Raw genomic sequence first — 18,583 nt, 5'->3', positions numbered from 1 at the left:
TCAGCCACAAAGGTTCCCACAGTTTGCGGAACTCCTCTCCCTCGATGCTGGCCAATACTCTCACCCTACATCTATCGAGCTTCATTTGCTGTATCATCAGAGCACGCCAACATGGCAGAGGAGGTCTCACCTCTGACCGCCAGGATTTTAGAATTGTGAAAATCCCAAATAGTATCACCCACTGCACATATCTCTTAAACTGTGAAAATTATAAAAACAAACCAAAAAAAGGAGAAAGTCCAATCCTCACGAATATGCAACAGCAACAGGAAACGGAAGTGAGGTCACAAAAGAAGACACTTTGCGCTGTTTGCGAGATGTCACTTGCCTTGTGAAACCTGTTTGCATTGCATGGGATTCACAATATGTTCGACTCATCCCGCAATAATCAATAAAGATTGTGGATATTACACGCTTGGTTTCCTCTTCTTTTGTGACCTCATTTCCTTTTCTTGTTACTGTGAAAATTATCCCACAAAATCTACCTGCACATTTGAGCAACTATTTATTCTGCAGATAATTATTTCTTTGAAAAATACCCCTGCTTTTCAAAATAGATAAGGGTGTGTATAGTTGCAAACTCTGCTGCCAGGAACACTTCCTTCCACAACAGCAATGGCTTAACCACAGGTGGGCAGGGGCCTACCTACTTGTGATTCAGGCCTACACAGCAACAGTGTACCCTAGTCTAGTTAGGGCCGAAGCTGGAAGGGCGGGGCAAGCACAGCATCTGCCCATGGCCTGTTATCTTTCCTCTCCCGCTCCCTTGGCCTCCCTTGGTCTACCTTCAAATGTGTCTTTGTGTATGGGGTCACTGACAGGGATTTAGGGGAAATGGGACTTGATATACCGCCTTTCTGAGGTTTTTGCAACTACATTCAAAGCGGTTTACATATATCCAGGTACTTATTTTGTACCAGGGGCAATGGAGGGTTAAGTGACTTGCCCAGAGTCACAAGGAGCTGCAGTGGGAATCGAACTCAGTTCCCCAGGATCAAAGTCCACTGCACTAACCACTAGGCTACTCCTCCACTCTCGCTGCCTGCAGCCAACCCCAGAGCATTCCCTCTGATGTGCCCCACACCCTCTGATGCAACTTCCTGTTTGCACAGGGGTGGAACATGTCAGAGGGAAAGTTCAGGGGTCAACCGCAGGTCAAGTAAGTGAGTTACTACCACTGCTGGTGACCCTTAGAAACAAAACCTGTTTCAAGGTAGACTGGGGGGAAGGAGGGAGGGAGAGATGCTGTATTATAGGAGGCATGGAGCGAAGAGAGATGGAGAGATTTTGAACCCAAGGGAGAGGTGCTGGGCAAGAGGCGGCAGGGACGGAAGAGAGGGAGAGATGCTGGACAGGAGGGTGGGAGGGAAGAACGAAGTTGAGATGCTGAACAATGGAAAGGAGGGAGGGGAGAGAGAGATATTGGACCACAGGGGAGAGGGAAGGACAGCAGGAAAAAGAGAGGGAGGGATGCTAGACCATTTTGGTGGGGAGAAAAAGCGATTCTGGACCATGGGGAGGGGATAGGAGGAAAGAGAAGTGGGACAGAAAGATGCTGAGGGGTGATGTGGAAGGGACAAGGAGATGTCAGGCTACAAGGAGAAGAGAGAGAGGGAGAATATGTTGGGCTATAAGGGTGGAGGGAGGAAGATGCTGGGAATGGTGGAACCATGTGGGCAAAACCAAAGGGGGAGAGTGGCAAGGAGAAGAGCGAAAGGAGAATAGTGAGTACAGAGGGTAGAAATGTGGTAATGGGGAGTAAATGGAAAAGCCTACAAATAGGTGGGAAAATGTGGGGTACAAATGCAGCAAATAAATAAATAATAGGAGGCTGGGAAGAAGTGAGATGGGAAATAGGAGAACTAGGGGGTGAGAGAAGGAGATGGAAAGTTGATAGGTAGGTGGAAAATTTAAAAATGATGTGAAATAATGAAATTTGAGTGGACAGAGGGCAGTAAAGAAGGAAAGAGCTAAAAAGGAAAGATCAGTATGTCACATACAGGTATAGTGAGGGAATAGAATTAGACAAGAGAGAGGAGAAAAGACAAATAGCAGCCACTGGAAGTAGAATTAGCAGAAGACAGATAGGAAAGCAGAAAAGAGAAACTGGGACCAACATGATAGAAAAATAGAATGTCCAGACAACAAAGGTTGAATAAAATATTTTATTTTGAATTTATTAACTGGAATATGCTAGCTTTGGAAAGTGTGTGGCTGATGTATTTGTACTATGTTCAGTACAAAAGGAATGCATTTCTCTCCTTATTTCTCCAGTGTTCTGGTGCATGCCAAGTTTAACTTCTTGGGTTTCCCAGTTCAATTTTTCTCTTTGTATTTTTATTTCTAATTTGTGATCCCTTGTTCTGTAGTTGGTGGTGAGGGTCCATTAGTGTGTGTTAGTAATGGCAGGAAGATGGAAGATGGAGGGTGCTCTCTTTAATTTCTCCTCTGGGCCCGAGCCTGTCTACACTGGCCGTGATCCGTGCTGTAGCTGGCAGGGATCCCCAAAGGTAGCTAAAACTCCCATCTACCAAGCTTGGCAGTCAGTGGAAGCATCTCTGAGCCACTAATGCTGGCCAAACCAAGCATGCACAAAGTGCTGGTGTAAATGGCACATGGATGATACTGCCAACTGTTGAGCTTAGTAAAAGGAAGTTCTGGCCACCTTCAAAGGAGGACTTTAGCTGGTGGGGCTTGGGAATCCCTGCCAGCTAAATTGTTTATACTTTGGGTTGGGGTGCCAGGGAGGAGGTAGAAAATATTTTGTGTCCACCTACTTTGGGCTCAGGCCCACCCAAAATTGGCTGTCTGGTTATGCCACTGCACAACAGGTAAAAGTATGTGCAAATGCATCCATTTACTGGCATGTAGGGCATGCAATCTACAGAAAAATTGTCTTCTTAGTAATCTGTTACCTTTCTGTCTGCTGAAATGAGTTAAAACTGTCATTTCTTTTGAGTATCTCAGTTGCATAAATAAAACATATCTCCTCACTGATTTTTACTCAAAATGAAGTACAATTTCTCAGTAAATTTTCCTCAATTAATAATAGTCTGTTTGCTCTTGAAAAGGACAAGTTAAAGAATAATTAATGACCAATCGAATTCAAGATAAAAGAACACACAGAAATACACCCAACCTGATTTAACTAAACAGCTGTCAGAAAATACAGAACTGTGACAGGGTTAACAGAATGTGGCACATTTCAAAGTCATTGTTCCCAGTGGAGAGCATGTATTTTGAGGCTGATGCAGACTAACAGTCTGGCCCAGTACTCTGTACAGTGCCACATTAACATTTTCACTGTTCACAGTGTTACAATATTCTATTCTTTTTTTTTTTTTTTTTTAAGAAAATCATTATTTATTGTCCAAATCCTATATTAGTTTGAGAAGTTCTTGAGAATGCCAGTCATTTTAATAGAAAATTACAATGTTTTCTGTGTTCTTATGCTTTGAGCATGTGCTTTTATTTATTGAAATGATAGTAAATGCTGGAATGTGTGATCTCTTGTTCCATCTTCAGGAAACAAAAAAGGCTAAGGAAGCATTAGAACGTGATAAAGAATGGCTGGGCCACGTACTGAAGCTTCTAGAAGGAGAGGTACTACACATTTTAATCTATATTAGAGTTCTGACAATATAGCAGTATTAATGATTTCAGTATTGCTGCAAGCATACCTTTCAGTTTGAGAATCATGCAGCCTTTATGCTATGTTCTTTGAATATGCCTTTAAAACAGTGAACTGTTACGGTAAAAGAGAAAATATCTGTATGAGTAAAAGGGAAGGGGGGCATAAGGAAAAAAAGAAAAACAACTCAAAGGGCCCTGTTTACTAAGGTGCGCTAAAATTGTTAGCGCATTCTAACGCTAGAGACACCCATATATTCCTATGGGTGTCTCTAGCGTTAGTGCGCACTAATTTTTAGCGCGTGCTAAAAACGCTAGGGTGCCTATAGCACGGCTGAGTAAACAGGACCCAAAGTTTAGTAAATATATTAATCTAGTTTGTTGACAAGATCTCTTCTAACCTACTTCTTAGGAAAAGATTCCCTGTTATTTTACTTAAAAGTCAGTAGTTGATATGGACACCTGAGGAGTTCATGGGTTTCAGTGACCTTTTACTATGGACCTGTTTCCAGTCAATTCATGTTTTCCTCACAGCCAGACAGCTGTTTATTACTCTGTCTTCCCGCATTCTCTACAATATTTTCTACTGAGACCTCGAGCAGCTTGTTAGTGGGAACTAAATATTGATTTGGCATCCTGTCGATACAGAAAGAATGAAAAAATTTCCACCAGAGGCCCCTCAAACATTTTCCTATCGACATTTTCTGGGCAGAGTGGAAAGCTGCATAGAGGATGACAAGGCTGAGACTAGTTTAAATCCCTGAGGGGTCCATTGAGACTGCTGCTGTGACCTGTGTGATACTTTTTCTTCTCTTTCAAGTATTTTTTAATACACATCTGGTCTGCTGGGATGCTCCCCTCTTGTAAGTGATCAAGGGCAGTTTATTGGCAGGTGAAGCCCTGCTTTTCTAGTCAGAGACTGCTTTCGTTCTGACACCATCTACAGCGTACCTTCAAACTTTTTTTTTTTATATACTTCATTTAAGTTATCTTTTCCAAGCTCTAACATTTAAGAACACCAGGCGACATAACAAACAAGAAACATAAATATCAATCTTTCTTCTTTCAGTTTCTAATCCACATTAACAACTGAAAGAAGCAGTCTATATCCAAACAGCTTTAAATTAAGAATGCATTGGATCTGGGGCTGATGGCTCAGTGAGAGTACTGCATATACTACCTTGCAGAAGCCCTGAGCTAGACTGCGCAGCCCAGCTTCCACTTCTCAGATTGAGCAAGTCTAGAGATACAACAAAGGCACTGTTCACTCCTGGAAGGAGGGAATCTGGCATCATTCAACAGAAATGGTACTTTTACAACTGGTCCCTGGGCTATGGAGGCACAAAGGTGCATACGTTGACACTTTTGTAATAGCTCTTCAAAAATACAACAGCATTAAATAAGTGCTAAAGACATAGGGATCCTGAGGCGCGTGAATGTTTTTAGTGTGTTCTAAATGCTAGAGATGACCAGATATTCCTATGGAAGTCTCTAGCATTTAGTGTGCACTAAAAACGCTACCGCACCTTTGTAAAAGACCCCAACTATGAGTTATGTCTGATAAAGGGTGTTAAGCCCTAACACGTGCTTAGCGCATGCAAAAACACTTACCATAAAGCGCGTTCAAGTGTTTTGTAGTAAGCAAACTGTGAGTGCTAAGTGCATTATTTATGTTTGTATTTATTTTCTGGAGGGGGCTTGTCAGGGACGGAGAATAGGCATGGATGAACTATCCAGCTAGTGTATTCTAATTACCGTGCACTAATTGTTTAGTGCATCCATAACACGGAATGCCCTTAGCACCTCTTAAAAAGGAGGCGATAAGTGCTCCTCCATCATTAGCACACAACCTTAAAGAGAAATACTGAAAATTGCCATATTTCATGGGTGCACTAGAAGTGGGCTTAGTGCATGGGAGCATTGACGCATTGAGCACAAAAACATCTAAAATAGGTGATTTTCTAACCAAAAAGGTTTGAAAATGACCATGTTTGGCACTGGATTTTTGGACATTTTTTGCAAAACATTCAAAATCAGATTTGGATATCGAAAATGCCCCTCCACATTATGCATGTAAATGTAAGTCCCATCGACTGTTCGCCAATGCCTACCCTTACCTATAAAATACATGCTATTAACAGACATGTATATTTTCAGAATAGCATTTAGGCACATAAATGCCAAAAACCTGCCTATGTGCCCTATTATTCTATTTACACACATAGCATGTAAATATTATCACCTGTTTTATAGAATTACCCCCACAAAATGCAGTCACTACAATGGAAAGTTTTCCAAATAGCAGCCAATACCACTGCTATCCAGATAATTTTAAAACCCACCCTTGCTCCACCCCAAATCTGGCCCCATATTACACATATAGTATTGGGTCATTCAGGGAGGTAACTTATCAAGCTGCATTCTTATGTCTGTTTAGACTGGTTGACAGGTAGCAGTTAAATATCATTTCTATTCTTGCAGTGTCTTTTAGATAATATCATCAAATCTAATGAAAGATTATATTTTAGAAGACCTAAATTATATATATATGCTTTTTCTTATTGTTTGGTTATACAGTGTTTCCATAAACCTATCTAGGGCTTTTACTGCTAGATGGAAATAGGAACACATTGTTTATAATAAAACTGGAATTTAAATAAATCTAGGGTTTAGGTGATAAGTAGACATCTGTATACTCTCTTTGATGCCTCTGGTTAAATCCAGTTTTTCTAAGTAAGAAAAGGCCTGGTAGATATTGCATCAGACCACTTAATACTGCTGTTTAAGATATAGTGTCTTTTTGTGCCATTGAGCCAGGTCTCTAGAACATAATTGCCCAGCAGTATTGATTTAATTGCCTGGGTTTATTTGTGGACTCCTAATTATTGACTGGAGGTAAATTTAATGGTGCAGCCTTTATGAACACTGGGAAACTGCTGCTGTTGCTGTTATACATAATGAACTGCATCATATCCCTTTGGATCATTTTTCAAGCTAATTTTATTTCCACTGTGACAGTACGATAACATTTAAAAAGTCATATACTTTTTATTTTTATTACTAAGACAGGTTCTTTTACTGATGTACTAAAATTTAAGGTATGGAGAGGAGGCAGTGCTAGCTTGTCTGAAGTGCTAAAAATATTTACTGCCTCACTCCAGGGGAATTTTGCTGACTTTGGCACACTTTTGGTGTAAGTGTTAATCATTTTTACCAACTCCAAATAAGATTTGTCTTTGATCCTGCTTTAAAAAATATAGGGCCTCTTTTACAAAGACTCGCTACTGACTCCTAGTGTGGCAAATGAGAGGAAGCCCATTCAGTTCCTATGGGCTTCCTCTCATTTGCTGCACGGCTTTGTAAAAGAAGCCCACAGGGCTTATCAAGCCACACTAGCGATTCCCATGCAGCAGTGCCAACGGAGCTCATTCAGGGGTCCTTTTACAAAGGCGCGCTAGTTGTTTTAGGGCACGCTATATTCTAGCAACGCCCATAGAAATATATGGACAACTCTAACGTTTAGTGTGTGTTTATTTTAGCGTGCGCAAAATACGCTAGCATGCCTTTGTAAAAGGACCCCTCAAAGTGAATGGGCTTTGTCAGGGAGCCGCTAGCATGGCGTGATAAAAGAGGCCCATAGTCTATTTTAGATTGCATTTCTGAACCTGTAGAATGAAGCAATCCAGACAGTTTAGCCTAAACAATCTATTTTCTAAGGGGTCATTTTATAACTGGTTGCATTACTGAAAAGTGTGCACATAGTTTTCACTATGCAAACTCATGCTGAGGTTTACTAAACAGCGCTAGCGCTGACTTGAATGGGCCATGTCGGCACTAGTGCATGGACAGGCGCTAGCGCTGCTTCATAAACAGAGCCCTCAGATTTTCAAAGTGAAAATATGCACATACTTTCAGTTTAAAAATTATTCCTAGGAAAACTATGCACACACATTTACATCTGCTATTTGGCATGCATAATGTTTCTGGATAAGACATATGCATATTTTTGAAAATCCAAATGTTTGTGTGTAAGTTCAAACCCTGCCCTTGGGACTACCACTTCAACCTATGGGTAAAGATAGGTTCATAATGGTACCCAACATGCATAGCATTTAAATTCAAGAGTTCAGGAAGAGCATTTCCATTCAAAATTACTGTGACATTAAAACTATTGGAGTAATTTTAGAATTGTGTGGATGTGTAAGTAGTGCACACATACCTTTCCCTGTGTGTTAATCAGTGAATTTTCAAACTATAAATTATACCACATAACTTATTTTATTTATTTTGTTTTATTTTAATCATTTATAACCTGCTCTGTCTAAACAGTTCTAGGCAGCTTACAAAATAGCATACACAGTCAAGTGGAAGACAAGCGACAATAAAATGAAATTAATATGAGCAAAAGAAATAAGCCAAAATAACCTTCAAAATACTTAAAAGAATAACTAAAACACTTGACTGAATAGATACACTTTTAAACATTTCTAAAAAAAAAAAAAAAAAAAAAGTCAGACTGTGGTAAAGTATTCTTCAAAAGAGATCCAGCAACAGAAAAGATCATTCTGCCTAAGGAGTGGTCGTACAACTAACAACCATTTCTCTGCAGAGCTCAAAAAGCATGTAGGTTGATAAGCATGCAAGAAAGGAACTAGCAATGTTGTACCTTCATTATGCATTGTGTTGATGATAAGAATCGAGATGTTAAACTGAATTCTACATTTAACTGTCAAGCAGTGTAAACTTTTCAAAATTGGAGTCTGGAGAAATATGAATAGATCGAGACAGATAAAAAAAAACCCACGCCACTGTATTCTGAGCTATCCGCAGTGCCCTCAGTGTCCAAAAGAAAACACCCAAATACAGAGTAGTATTCAAATAAGGTATAATAAGCAATTGAATCACTGTTCTAAAATGATCTGAAGCACCCTCACTAATTTGTAATTGATAGGAAATAACATTTCATATAGTAACATAGTAGGTGACGGCAGAAAAAGACCTGCACGGTCCAGCCAGTCTGCCCAACAAGACAAACTCATATGTGCTACTTTTTGTGTATATCTTACCTTGATTTGTAACTGTCATTTTCAGGGCACAGACCGTACAAGTCTGCCCAGCACTGTCCCCGCCTCCCAACCACCAGCCCCACCTCCCACCACCAGCTCTGGCACAGACCGTATAAGTCTGCCCAGCACTATCCCCGCCTCCCAACCACCAGCCCCGCCTCCCACCACCGGCTCTGGCACAGACCGTATAAGTCTGCCCAGCACTATCCCCGCCTCCCACCACCAGCTCTGCCACCCAATCTCGGCTAAGCTCCTGAGGATCCATTTCTTCTGAACAGGATTCCTTTATGTTTATCCCACGCATGTTTGAAATGTGATTGAAAAGATAGTGAAGAATCCAGCAAGACCTCCAGATATCGTACTTCCCTAACAATGGGCAACACCAAGTCACCCAGAATTATCTGAGAAAGAAAAGAGGGATTAGCACATCCTGATAAAAACAAGATTTGAGATTTTTCCATGTTCAGTCTAAGCCTTTTAGATGTCAACCAAGATTCAATTGCTTTTAAACAAACCCACAAAATATGTTATGTTAACAGGAATTTATTACTTGCCAACTCTCTTAAATTAGATTCAAGGTGAGTTACAATGTACAAATTTCAGAACTAATCAAAAAGTACAGGTAAAACAAATTCAAAAGTGAAATACAATAATACTAAAATCCCCAAGGTTAGTAAACAGATACGTTTTGGAGGCTTTATGGAACAAGAAATAGTTAACTAGTAATCGAAGCTCAGAAGGAAGTTTATTCCAATATTGAACTGCAGCAGAAAAGAAAGATTTAGAAAAAAACAGCTTTAAACCATATGGCAGACGAGACAGCTAACTGCAAGCAGTTGCAACTCCTAGCAGTTTCTCTAAGTTTTAACAAGTTCAACAGCTGGGAACCATCTTCAGAGTAGGTACCATTTAAAAATGTAAACACTAAAAACAAAGTGGTTTCAAAAATGACCAGAGCCTGTACAGGAAACCAGTATAGAGTATTCAATAAAGAATTTATGTGATCCCACCGAGACTTCTGAAATATCAACCATACAGCTGAGTTCTAGATCATCTGAATTCTGGAAAATTGTTTAAAAAGACAGCCCCAAATACAGAGAATTCTCATAATCCAATAAAGATAAAATAGTCAACTAAACAATAATCCTAAAATGATCAGGTTAAAAAATATGATTGCAGCACACGTAGTTGTTTCAACTTAAAGTATGCTTTTTGTAATTAGACTATTGATTTGTGGCTCCATACTCAATAAGGAGTCCAAAACCACTCCCAGAACTCTGGAAGTTTTCTCAGTTTTAAAATGAGACCCATCAGCACCTGAAATCATCTATGGAATCATGGCTAAATTCATAGAGAACCATAACAATTTAGTCTTGTCAATATTTAATTTAAGTTTAACCTTTGTGGGGGGGGGGCACTACCAAGCCTGAGATAAACATAGACGCTTGAATCAGTTTCTTTTCCCTTACCATCCTACTCTAAACAGTATCAATTTTATATGCATATTCTTATTAAGGTTTATGTCCTTTTCAAAACCACCAAAGTCAACTGGGGAGACAGTATGCCCAAAGACAGTCAGAGGGAAAGAGGGGGGGTGGGGAGAAAGGCCACCAATGAACCAACATGCTACTGGTTTTATCCTTACTGAGAACTAGTTTATGAGAATATAGCTGATCTGAAATGAGAATAAGACAGTCCTGTAAGGGTTGAATGCACGGTGTAGTTGGATTAGTAGGGTAGATTAATAAAATATCATCCACATAAAAGTGAAAGGAAACCCCTGAAGATTTGCTGAGGGTTGCCAGAAAGAGACTGAAGAGAAAGGGAGAGAGAGAATTGAGCCTTGTGGGACCCCACAACCAAAAGGTGAAAGGTAGAAGGAAAAGCTGCCATTTGGACCTGAGAAGAACTGTCTATTAGGAAAGAAGTAAACCATGCAAGAAAAGTACTTGGCACACCCAAAGCCTCAAGACAGGAAAATAACCGAGAGTGGTCAACCAAGTCAAAAAGTGTGGAGTGAGAAGCAAGAACCACATTGTGTTTATCAAGGTGAGAATACATTTCACTGAGAAAAGCAGCCAATACTGTTTCTGTGCTGAAATGAGACCTAAAACCCAATTACTTTTGTTGTTTAGCATTTTGGTGGAATAATTCAGCATTGTCGCTTATGACTGCGATGTTGACTTTACAGGATTTTGCACATAGCCAAAGACACAATTACATTTTGCAATGACTACTATGAGGACTTGACGTGTTTTCAGCTAACATAAGTAGGTAGATAATGAACATCCCTGTGAAAGAATATGTCAGTAAGAAAATCTCAATTTGTCCCTAAGGTGGATTTATCGGGTTATTGTGCAACACCCTTCAGTGTTGCACACACCTTATCGCACTGCTGGGAAAAGGCGATTGACGGTTAGAGTTGATGATGGCAGCGAAAACTTTGAGAAAAGACAAAGACAGAGGCAGAATCGGGGAAGACAAAATGGCGGCCCCCGCGAGTCCCCGGGTTCGTCAGTTAGCTCTGCATGGACAGCTGAAATAGTCGGAGAGGTAACAGCAGCTCTGGAAGGAATATTGGACAGGAAATTACAGGGGCTGGAACACAAGCTGGAGGGGATAAAAGACAACATGTCCAAACTCACCCAAGACATGGCAGGATTCCAACAGAGAACAGGAGCATTGGAAGACCAGGTATCAGCTATTGAACAAAACTACGCCAAGCTATTAAGCTGGTCGAGACACAGGCCGAAAAACTGGAAGACTTAGAGAACCGGTCACGTCGCAATAACTTGCGTTTTGTGGGGATATCAGAAGAATTGAGTGACAGAGATCTACGTTCCTTTTTGGAGGACTGGCTTGTGAAAGAACTGAAATTGCCTGCCGCCATGGGGCCACTGACAATAGAGCGAGCGCACCGGGTGGGGCCCAAGCGCCAGTACGAAAACAGACCACGAGTTGTAATATGCCGTGTGCTCAATTTTGCCCAGAAAGCGGCGATTATGCAAGCGGTTCGGAGTGGAGATGGACTGCACTATAAAAATCAAAAGATCCTTTGCTTTCAAGATTACTCAGTCGCAGTGGCGGCGCAACGAAAAACCTTCTCGCCAATATGTTCAACACTGGTAAATCACAAAGTTAAATTTGCGCTGATGTATCCAGCCAAATTGAAAATATTTCACCAGACAGGCACAAAGATTTGTGAAACGATAACAGAGGCTCAGCAGTATGTTCGCCAAATATTAAATACAGGTGATGAATGACTCTAGTAAGAGAGCGGACCGGAATGGTTATGTTCTGCAAATAAGGAACCGGATTTTACTATAAACTCTAAGGTCAAAGGAGCTGGTCTACTGGGGGAAGGCTGTGGAACACAGCTAAGGATAAAACTATCACTAATATACAAGCTGAACTAGTGATTTACCCCCCTAAAAAAGTTTTAAATGAGCCATGAATAGCCGTGGAACTTGCCAGCATAGATCGCTGCTGAGAAAGGCAGGACGGACGAAAGGAGCTGACCAAGACACATTCTTCACTGACGTGACTGACCGCAGTGAACTTGAGCAAAAAATGTAAGTTGGTGTTAAGTGCCATAACTACATGATGGTGAGAGAAGGACTTGGCCAACTACAGATTTTGGACGCTGATTTGCGACTGAGCTTCGCTAAGTTGGAAAGGTTTATAATTCTTTCAGTATGACTCTAAATAAGGAAAATGCAGGCATAAAATGTGAAGAGTAGACTGTTAAATACTGTATGTTAAAGTTAAAGTTCGTTAAATGGTATACAGTTATGTTGAAGGTTTAATGTAAGGAACAACGTAAGTAATATAAAGGGTTAATGTCAGGGGTGGGGAGGGCATAATTGATATAGGAACCTGGAGGAGGGAGGAACACAGTTTGAATTGGAATCTTCGAGGGGGGGGAAAAATCCCTTGTCACCCACGCTTATAGCGGAATGCTGGGAGGGGCGTAGATGTGGCTAGTTCCCTAAGAATAGGGACGAAGAGAAAGGGGGAGGGTAGGGGTTTGGGGGGGAGGGTTGAGGGGTTGGGGAAGGGGAGACTATGTGGGCATCTTAGGAGATTTTTGGGAGGGGAGGGTTTCACTCAGGCCGTAACCAAAGTCATTGCTCAGCACCACAAAGTAAATGGGGGGCGCCATGAGCTGGGGTGGCGCCCCCATGGAGATAAAGAACTACAACAGTGTAATAAGGACCACAGACACACAGGTGATGACTAAAATTATAACATGGAATGTGGGTGGCATAGGTTCACCAGTGAAGAGATCCAAGATACTGCGTTACTTACAGAGAATAGGCGCGGATGTAGCTCTCCTATAGGAGACACATTTGTCGGACATCGAGCACATGAAATTGCAGAAATGGTGGGTGGGGGATTGCATTAGTTCGCCAGCAAAAGGGAGGAAAGGGGGAGTAGCCATATTGATTAGGAAAGGAGTAGCTGGACAAATAAGTGACATTACCAAAGACCCTGAGGGCAGACACATCTTCTGTAAAGTATCCTTGGGTAGGAGACAAATTTTAATGGGCAGCATTTATGTGCCAAATCAACTAGACAATAGATTTTACAAGAACATTATTGATCTGTTGTCAAAAGAAGATGATATCCCAATGATCCTGGGAGGAGATTTTAATATGGTGTGGGACCCGCAAATGGATAAATCGCTTGCTACCCCCGCGCCTCCTTGGTGGAAGTCGAGGGGACTCCCGAACTTAGGTTCGTTGCTAGATCTTTTGGACATATGGAGGGTTTTTCACCCACAAGAGAGGGACTATACACATTTGTCTAGGGCCCACAACACGCAATCACGGATTGACTATCTCTTGGTGTCTCGATCCCTGATAACAGATATACAAGACACACAGATTGGCCCATATGCGATATCAGACCATGCAGAGGTATGGGCAATTTTGAACTTTGGGGGACAGGGTACGAAACATAGACAATGGGTATTTCCTAGCTATTTAGCTCAGAACGCACGGTTTCGTGAACATTTACTGAAGACTTGGAGAGACTATAAAAGCCATAATGAACATTCTGTATTAGATATAGGGACGTACTGGGAGGCGGCGAAAGCCGTGATAAGGGGAGAGATTATCAGTTTTGTAAGCCAGTTTAAAAAGACGAGGGACAGAGAAATATTGAGTTTAGAAAAACAAATTCTGACATTGAGGAAGAAACTTGGGGAATTGCCCTCCCCACAATTGAAAACGGACCTCATAGCGGCTCAGGTGAGCTTGAACTCCCTTATACACGAGAGGGAGAAGAAGTCACAGGACTACTATCGGTTTCAATTATACAAATATGGCAGCAAGGGAGGGCGGATGTTAGCTAGATTGATAGCCCGGAAGCAAGCCTCAAGAACAGTTACAGCGCTAAAAGATAAGGCTGGAAAGCTGTGTCACACAGATAAGGAGATTAGAGAGATTTTCCATGAATTCTATCAGAAGTTATATAAGGCAGAAGAAGACTCGGGCCTTGCAACCAAGGCCTACCTAGAAGGAGTGGATCACCCAGTACTTAGAGACAAAGATCAGAAAGAATTGAACGCCCCCATTACAGTAGATGAAGTACATTGGGCAATTACCAGCAGTCAAATGGGGAAAGCTCCGGGACCAGATGGTATGAGAGCGGAATGTTATAAACTGCTGGGTGAAGAGATAGAACCAACAATAGCGGAAGTTTTTAACAGCTGGGTCGATAAAAGCTCGCTACCTAAGCAGCTAAACATAGCCCAAATTATTTTAATACCAAAGCCTAAAAGGGACGTGGTTTTGGCAGAATCTTATCGACCAATCTCCCTGTTGAATTGTGAATTGAAATTGTTTGCAAAAATTCTGGCCAACCGCCTGGGCAGAGTGCTACCAAAGATTATCCACGAGGGACAGGTGGGGTTTGTAAAGGGGCGATCAATCTCCAAGAACTTAAGGAAGATACTAGCAGCATTGGAATTTACGGGCACGAGAGCAGAACCCACGTTAATGATAAGTTTTGACGCAGAGAAAGCTTTTGATCGTGTAAAATGGGAATATTTGTTTGAAACCCTTAGAGCATATGGGATCACAGGGTGGTTTGAAAGAGCGATCAAAACATTATACCTAGACCCCACGGCACGAATTATGGTAAATGAGGGTATTTCTGCAGAGTTTGCGATGGGGAGAGGCACCCGGCAGGGGTGCCCACTATCGCCACTATTGTTTGCTATATACTTGGACCCTCTGATCAGAGACATATACTCCATGCCGACAGTGAGAGGAGTAAAGATCAATAAACAGGAGTTTAAATTGAGCGCGTTTGCAGATGACCTGCTGGTAATACTTACGAGCCCAGCGGAGTCACTGAATGCGCTATTGGAAATATTTCAGGAGTTTGGTGATCACGCTGGGTTCAAGTTAAATCTAGAGAAATCAGAGGCGCTGGGCAGGAACATTAACAAAAATGAGCTAGGACAGGGACACTTTCCCCTCAGGTGGGCGGAGGGTAAATTCAGATTTCTAGGAATTATGTTGACACCCAAAACTGAGGACCTTTATGGAACTAATGTTCAAGTCTTACTGAACATGACTAAAAAACAGTTAGAGAGTTGGAAATTATTACAACTGCCTTTAATAGGGAGAATATGCTTAATTCGAATGATTATTCTCCCCAGGTGGCTTTATGTCTTGCAAACAATTCCCATTTGCTTATTACGTAATTCGAATGATTATTCTCCCCAGGTGGCTTTATGTCTTGCAAACAATTCCCATTTGCTTATTACGTAAAGACCTTCGTGTGTTTAATAGAATGGTAGTGAAATTTTGTTGGGCAAACAAGAAAGCAAAGATGAAGTCCCAATGGATGGTGGGGGGTTGGCAACAAGGAGGGCTGGGACTGCCAGATCTAGAGCAATACAATATGGCGTGCCTGTTAAGATATGTCAAAGACTGGATTTTTGATACCACCTATTATACACCTCTCGAATTAGAAGAAGCCCTGTTCGCCCCAATGTGTCCACAGGCTTTGGTACAAATAGAGAGAATGCAAGTACCCGTAGAATACCGACACAGCCTGCTGCTGGGCCCTCTGAGGAAAGCATGGAAATTTATGGGTAAAAGATTAGGTATAGGGGATGGAGGGACAGAATTACTACCGATAAGGGGGAATCCACTATTTGAGGCAGGCAGGGATAATGCAGTTTTTCTCCGCTGGGAAGAGAGGGGACTGATAACTTTAGAGGACATTATTGGGGAAACAGGGGAGATTCGGACGTTAGAACAGCTGGTGAGGGTAGACGAACTGCAATGGGGAGACACATATGCCTATTGTCAATTAAAACACTTTGTTAAATCTATGAACAAAGAAACTTTCACAGAAATTAGGAGCTAAGATCAAACAGTTTTTTGAAAAAATCTCAGACACAAATCCCTCCATTTCAGGAATTTATAGGGCCCTGTGGGAAGGAAGGCCACCAAAAGATCTGACCCATCTAAAAGAACGCTGGGAAAAGGATCTTGGAGTCAACCTAGTAACATGGGACATTACTAAGGAAGTGCAGAGGATTCCCAGATTGTTAAATGGAGCACAATATAGAGAATACGCATTCCGATTCATTCATAGAGCTTACATGACTCAAGCACAGCTGGCGAGGCTCGGGGGGACCCAATCGGCACTTTGTAGGAGGTGTGGGGGAGCAGAAAATACCTTTTATCATGGATTTTGGAGTTGTAGGAAACTTAAAGCATTTTGGGGGAAAATTGCCCAGTATTTGACTACAATTATGGGACAACGGGTAGCATGCACACCAGAGCACTTGCTGTTGAACCTCCCAGGATCAGGTAGAGGAATGATATCAAGGGGCAATATACTATTTGGTAAACTGACACTGCTGGCGAAGAAATGCATTCTATTATACTGGACGACAGAAACAGGACCTGAATTTTGGCACTGGCGGAATCTGATCCACCAACTGGTGATGTGGGAGGCAAAAGAAGCCAGAAGTGGCCCCAAAAAACGTATTAAATTTCTGAAGATCTGGGGCGGATACTTGGATTCTTTGACACCTAGGAGTAGGAACTTAATACTTAAGGTGCTGTAGCTAAGGTAAAGGTCTAGAGGGTACTGGCAAGAGTGAGACTGGGGGAGGGAGGAGGGGAGGCGGGGGGGGGGAGATGATTCACTGAAGAAATGTAAACTCTTTGTTGATAAGAGGTAGCCAAATGGTAAACCATAGTATGTTATAAATCATAAACTCAATCTACTTAATGCTAAGGGAGAATGATAGGGACGGTTGGGGGAAAGTATAAAACCAGGAATCCCTCATTAAGGTACTCAATATCTGGACCTGAAGGGGAAAATTGTCAAGGCATGTTTTTGGCTATGTAGAATGGATATTGATTTTGTAAAAGAGAGCTGGGGGGTGGGTACTAGGGGAGGGGGGAATAAAAGAAAACGAACAAAAGCTATATAAATCTGTTTGTAATATTTTATTGTTGTTCAATAAAAATGTTTAAAACTAAATTATATGATCTCAAAGTGCAGTATATGGTTGGTGGTATTTTATTTTTTTAGACTGTCATATTAGCTACATTAGAACAGGTCACAACAAGAGCATCCCCAATTGATGTCAGTACAGGGGGAGTGAAGAGTTCTGTACTGTGATTTGGAAGGCACTGGGAGGGCCCACTGTCCTTCCTGTAGCCATTATTTTGCTCAATGAATACTCCTCCCCTTTCCCATTCCCAGCTTGGTTCAAATGATTCAATCATGCTGCAAGCATGACCAAGTCAAGTGGTTGCTCATTGGAATTAGATCTTTTCTGTTTGATATGACTGTGCTTGGAAAAGCTATAACAGCTCAGGCCCTTTCTGGCACCTTTGTAAGTGGGACGGGAAGGGGGTGTTTGTGAAAGGGGAGGAGGGAGGGAAGATGGGATTTATCTTCTATTTTTGCTTTATAAATGACAGCCCACAATATTGTTCCTTTTTATACTGTAATAAAAAGGTTTCAATATAAAATCAACTGTTTAGTGTTTGCCCTGAAAATAAGATGGCTAAATCAAGTTCAGGTATACATATGTTATATCACCTTGTATCAGCTCATACCTTATGTATTTTTTCACGGAGAGAGTGGTGGATGCTTGGAATGTCCTCCTGCGGGAGGTGGTGGAGATGAAAACGGTAACGGAATTCAAACATGCATGGGATAAACATAAAGGAATCCTGTTCGGAAGGAAGGGATCCTCAGAAGCTTAGCCGAGATTGGGTGGCGGGAGGTGGGGCTAGTGCTGGACAGACTTCTACGGTCTGTGCCCTGAAAATGGCAGATACAAATCAAGGTAAGTTATACACAAAAAGTAGCACATATGAGTTTATCTTGTTGGGCAGACTGGATGGACCGTGCAGGTCTTTTTCTGCCATCATCTACTATGTAATGATTTTCTCTCTTCAGGCAGACTGGATGGACCATATAGGTCTTTATCTGCCGTCATCTACTATGTTACTATCCTGCTTATAATCGAAAGAGAAAAACGCCTATATTGCGACCCAAATCGGGAGATGGGCGTCTTTCTTCCGTGGGCGCCCAAATCGGTATAAAATGAAAGCCAATTTTGGGCGTTTCCAACTGCAATCCGTCACGGAAACGGGTAAAGTTGACGGGGGCGTGTCGGAGGCGTGGTGAAGGCGGAACTGGGGCGTGGTTATCGGCAGAGGAGAGATTGGTGTCTTTAGCTGATAATCGAAAAAAAAGGCGTTTTTACCGCGATTTTGGGTCACTTTTTTTGACCCTTTTTTTTCACGAACAAGTCCCAAAAAAGTGCCCCAACTGACCAGATGACCACTGGAGGGAATCGGGGATGACCTCCCCGGACTCCCCCAGTGGTCACTAAC

General features: G+C 41.8%; 1 protein-coding gene across 2 annotated transcripts in view; it reads left to right on the top strand.

Moving 5' to 3' along the window:
- Nucleotides 1-18,583, top strand: part of CNTLN (centlein) — a 535,970-nt gene that overhangs the window by 506,782 nt on the left and 10,605 nt on the right. For both annotated transcript variants that reach the window (XM_030194226.1, XM_030194227.1), the window contains one exon: nt 3,526-3,603. In XM_030194226.1, coding sequence (XP_030050086.1) covers nt 3,526-3,603 — 78 coding nt within the window. The remainder of the gene's footprint in view (nt 1-3,525; nt 3,604-18,583) is intronic.

This window comes from Microcaecilia unicolor, chromosome 2 (assembly GCF_901765095.1).
Source record: "Microcaecilia unicolor chromosome 2, aMicUni1.1, whole genome shotgun sequence".
NCBI lineage: Eukaryota > Metazoa > Chordata > Amphibia > Gymnophiona > Siphonopidae > Microcaecilia > Microcaecilia unicolor.
This window is presented reverse-complemented; position numbering and strand designations above follow the sequence as displayed.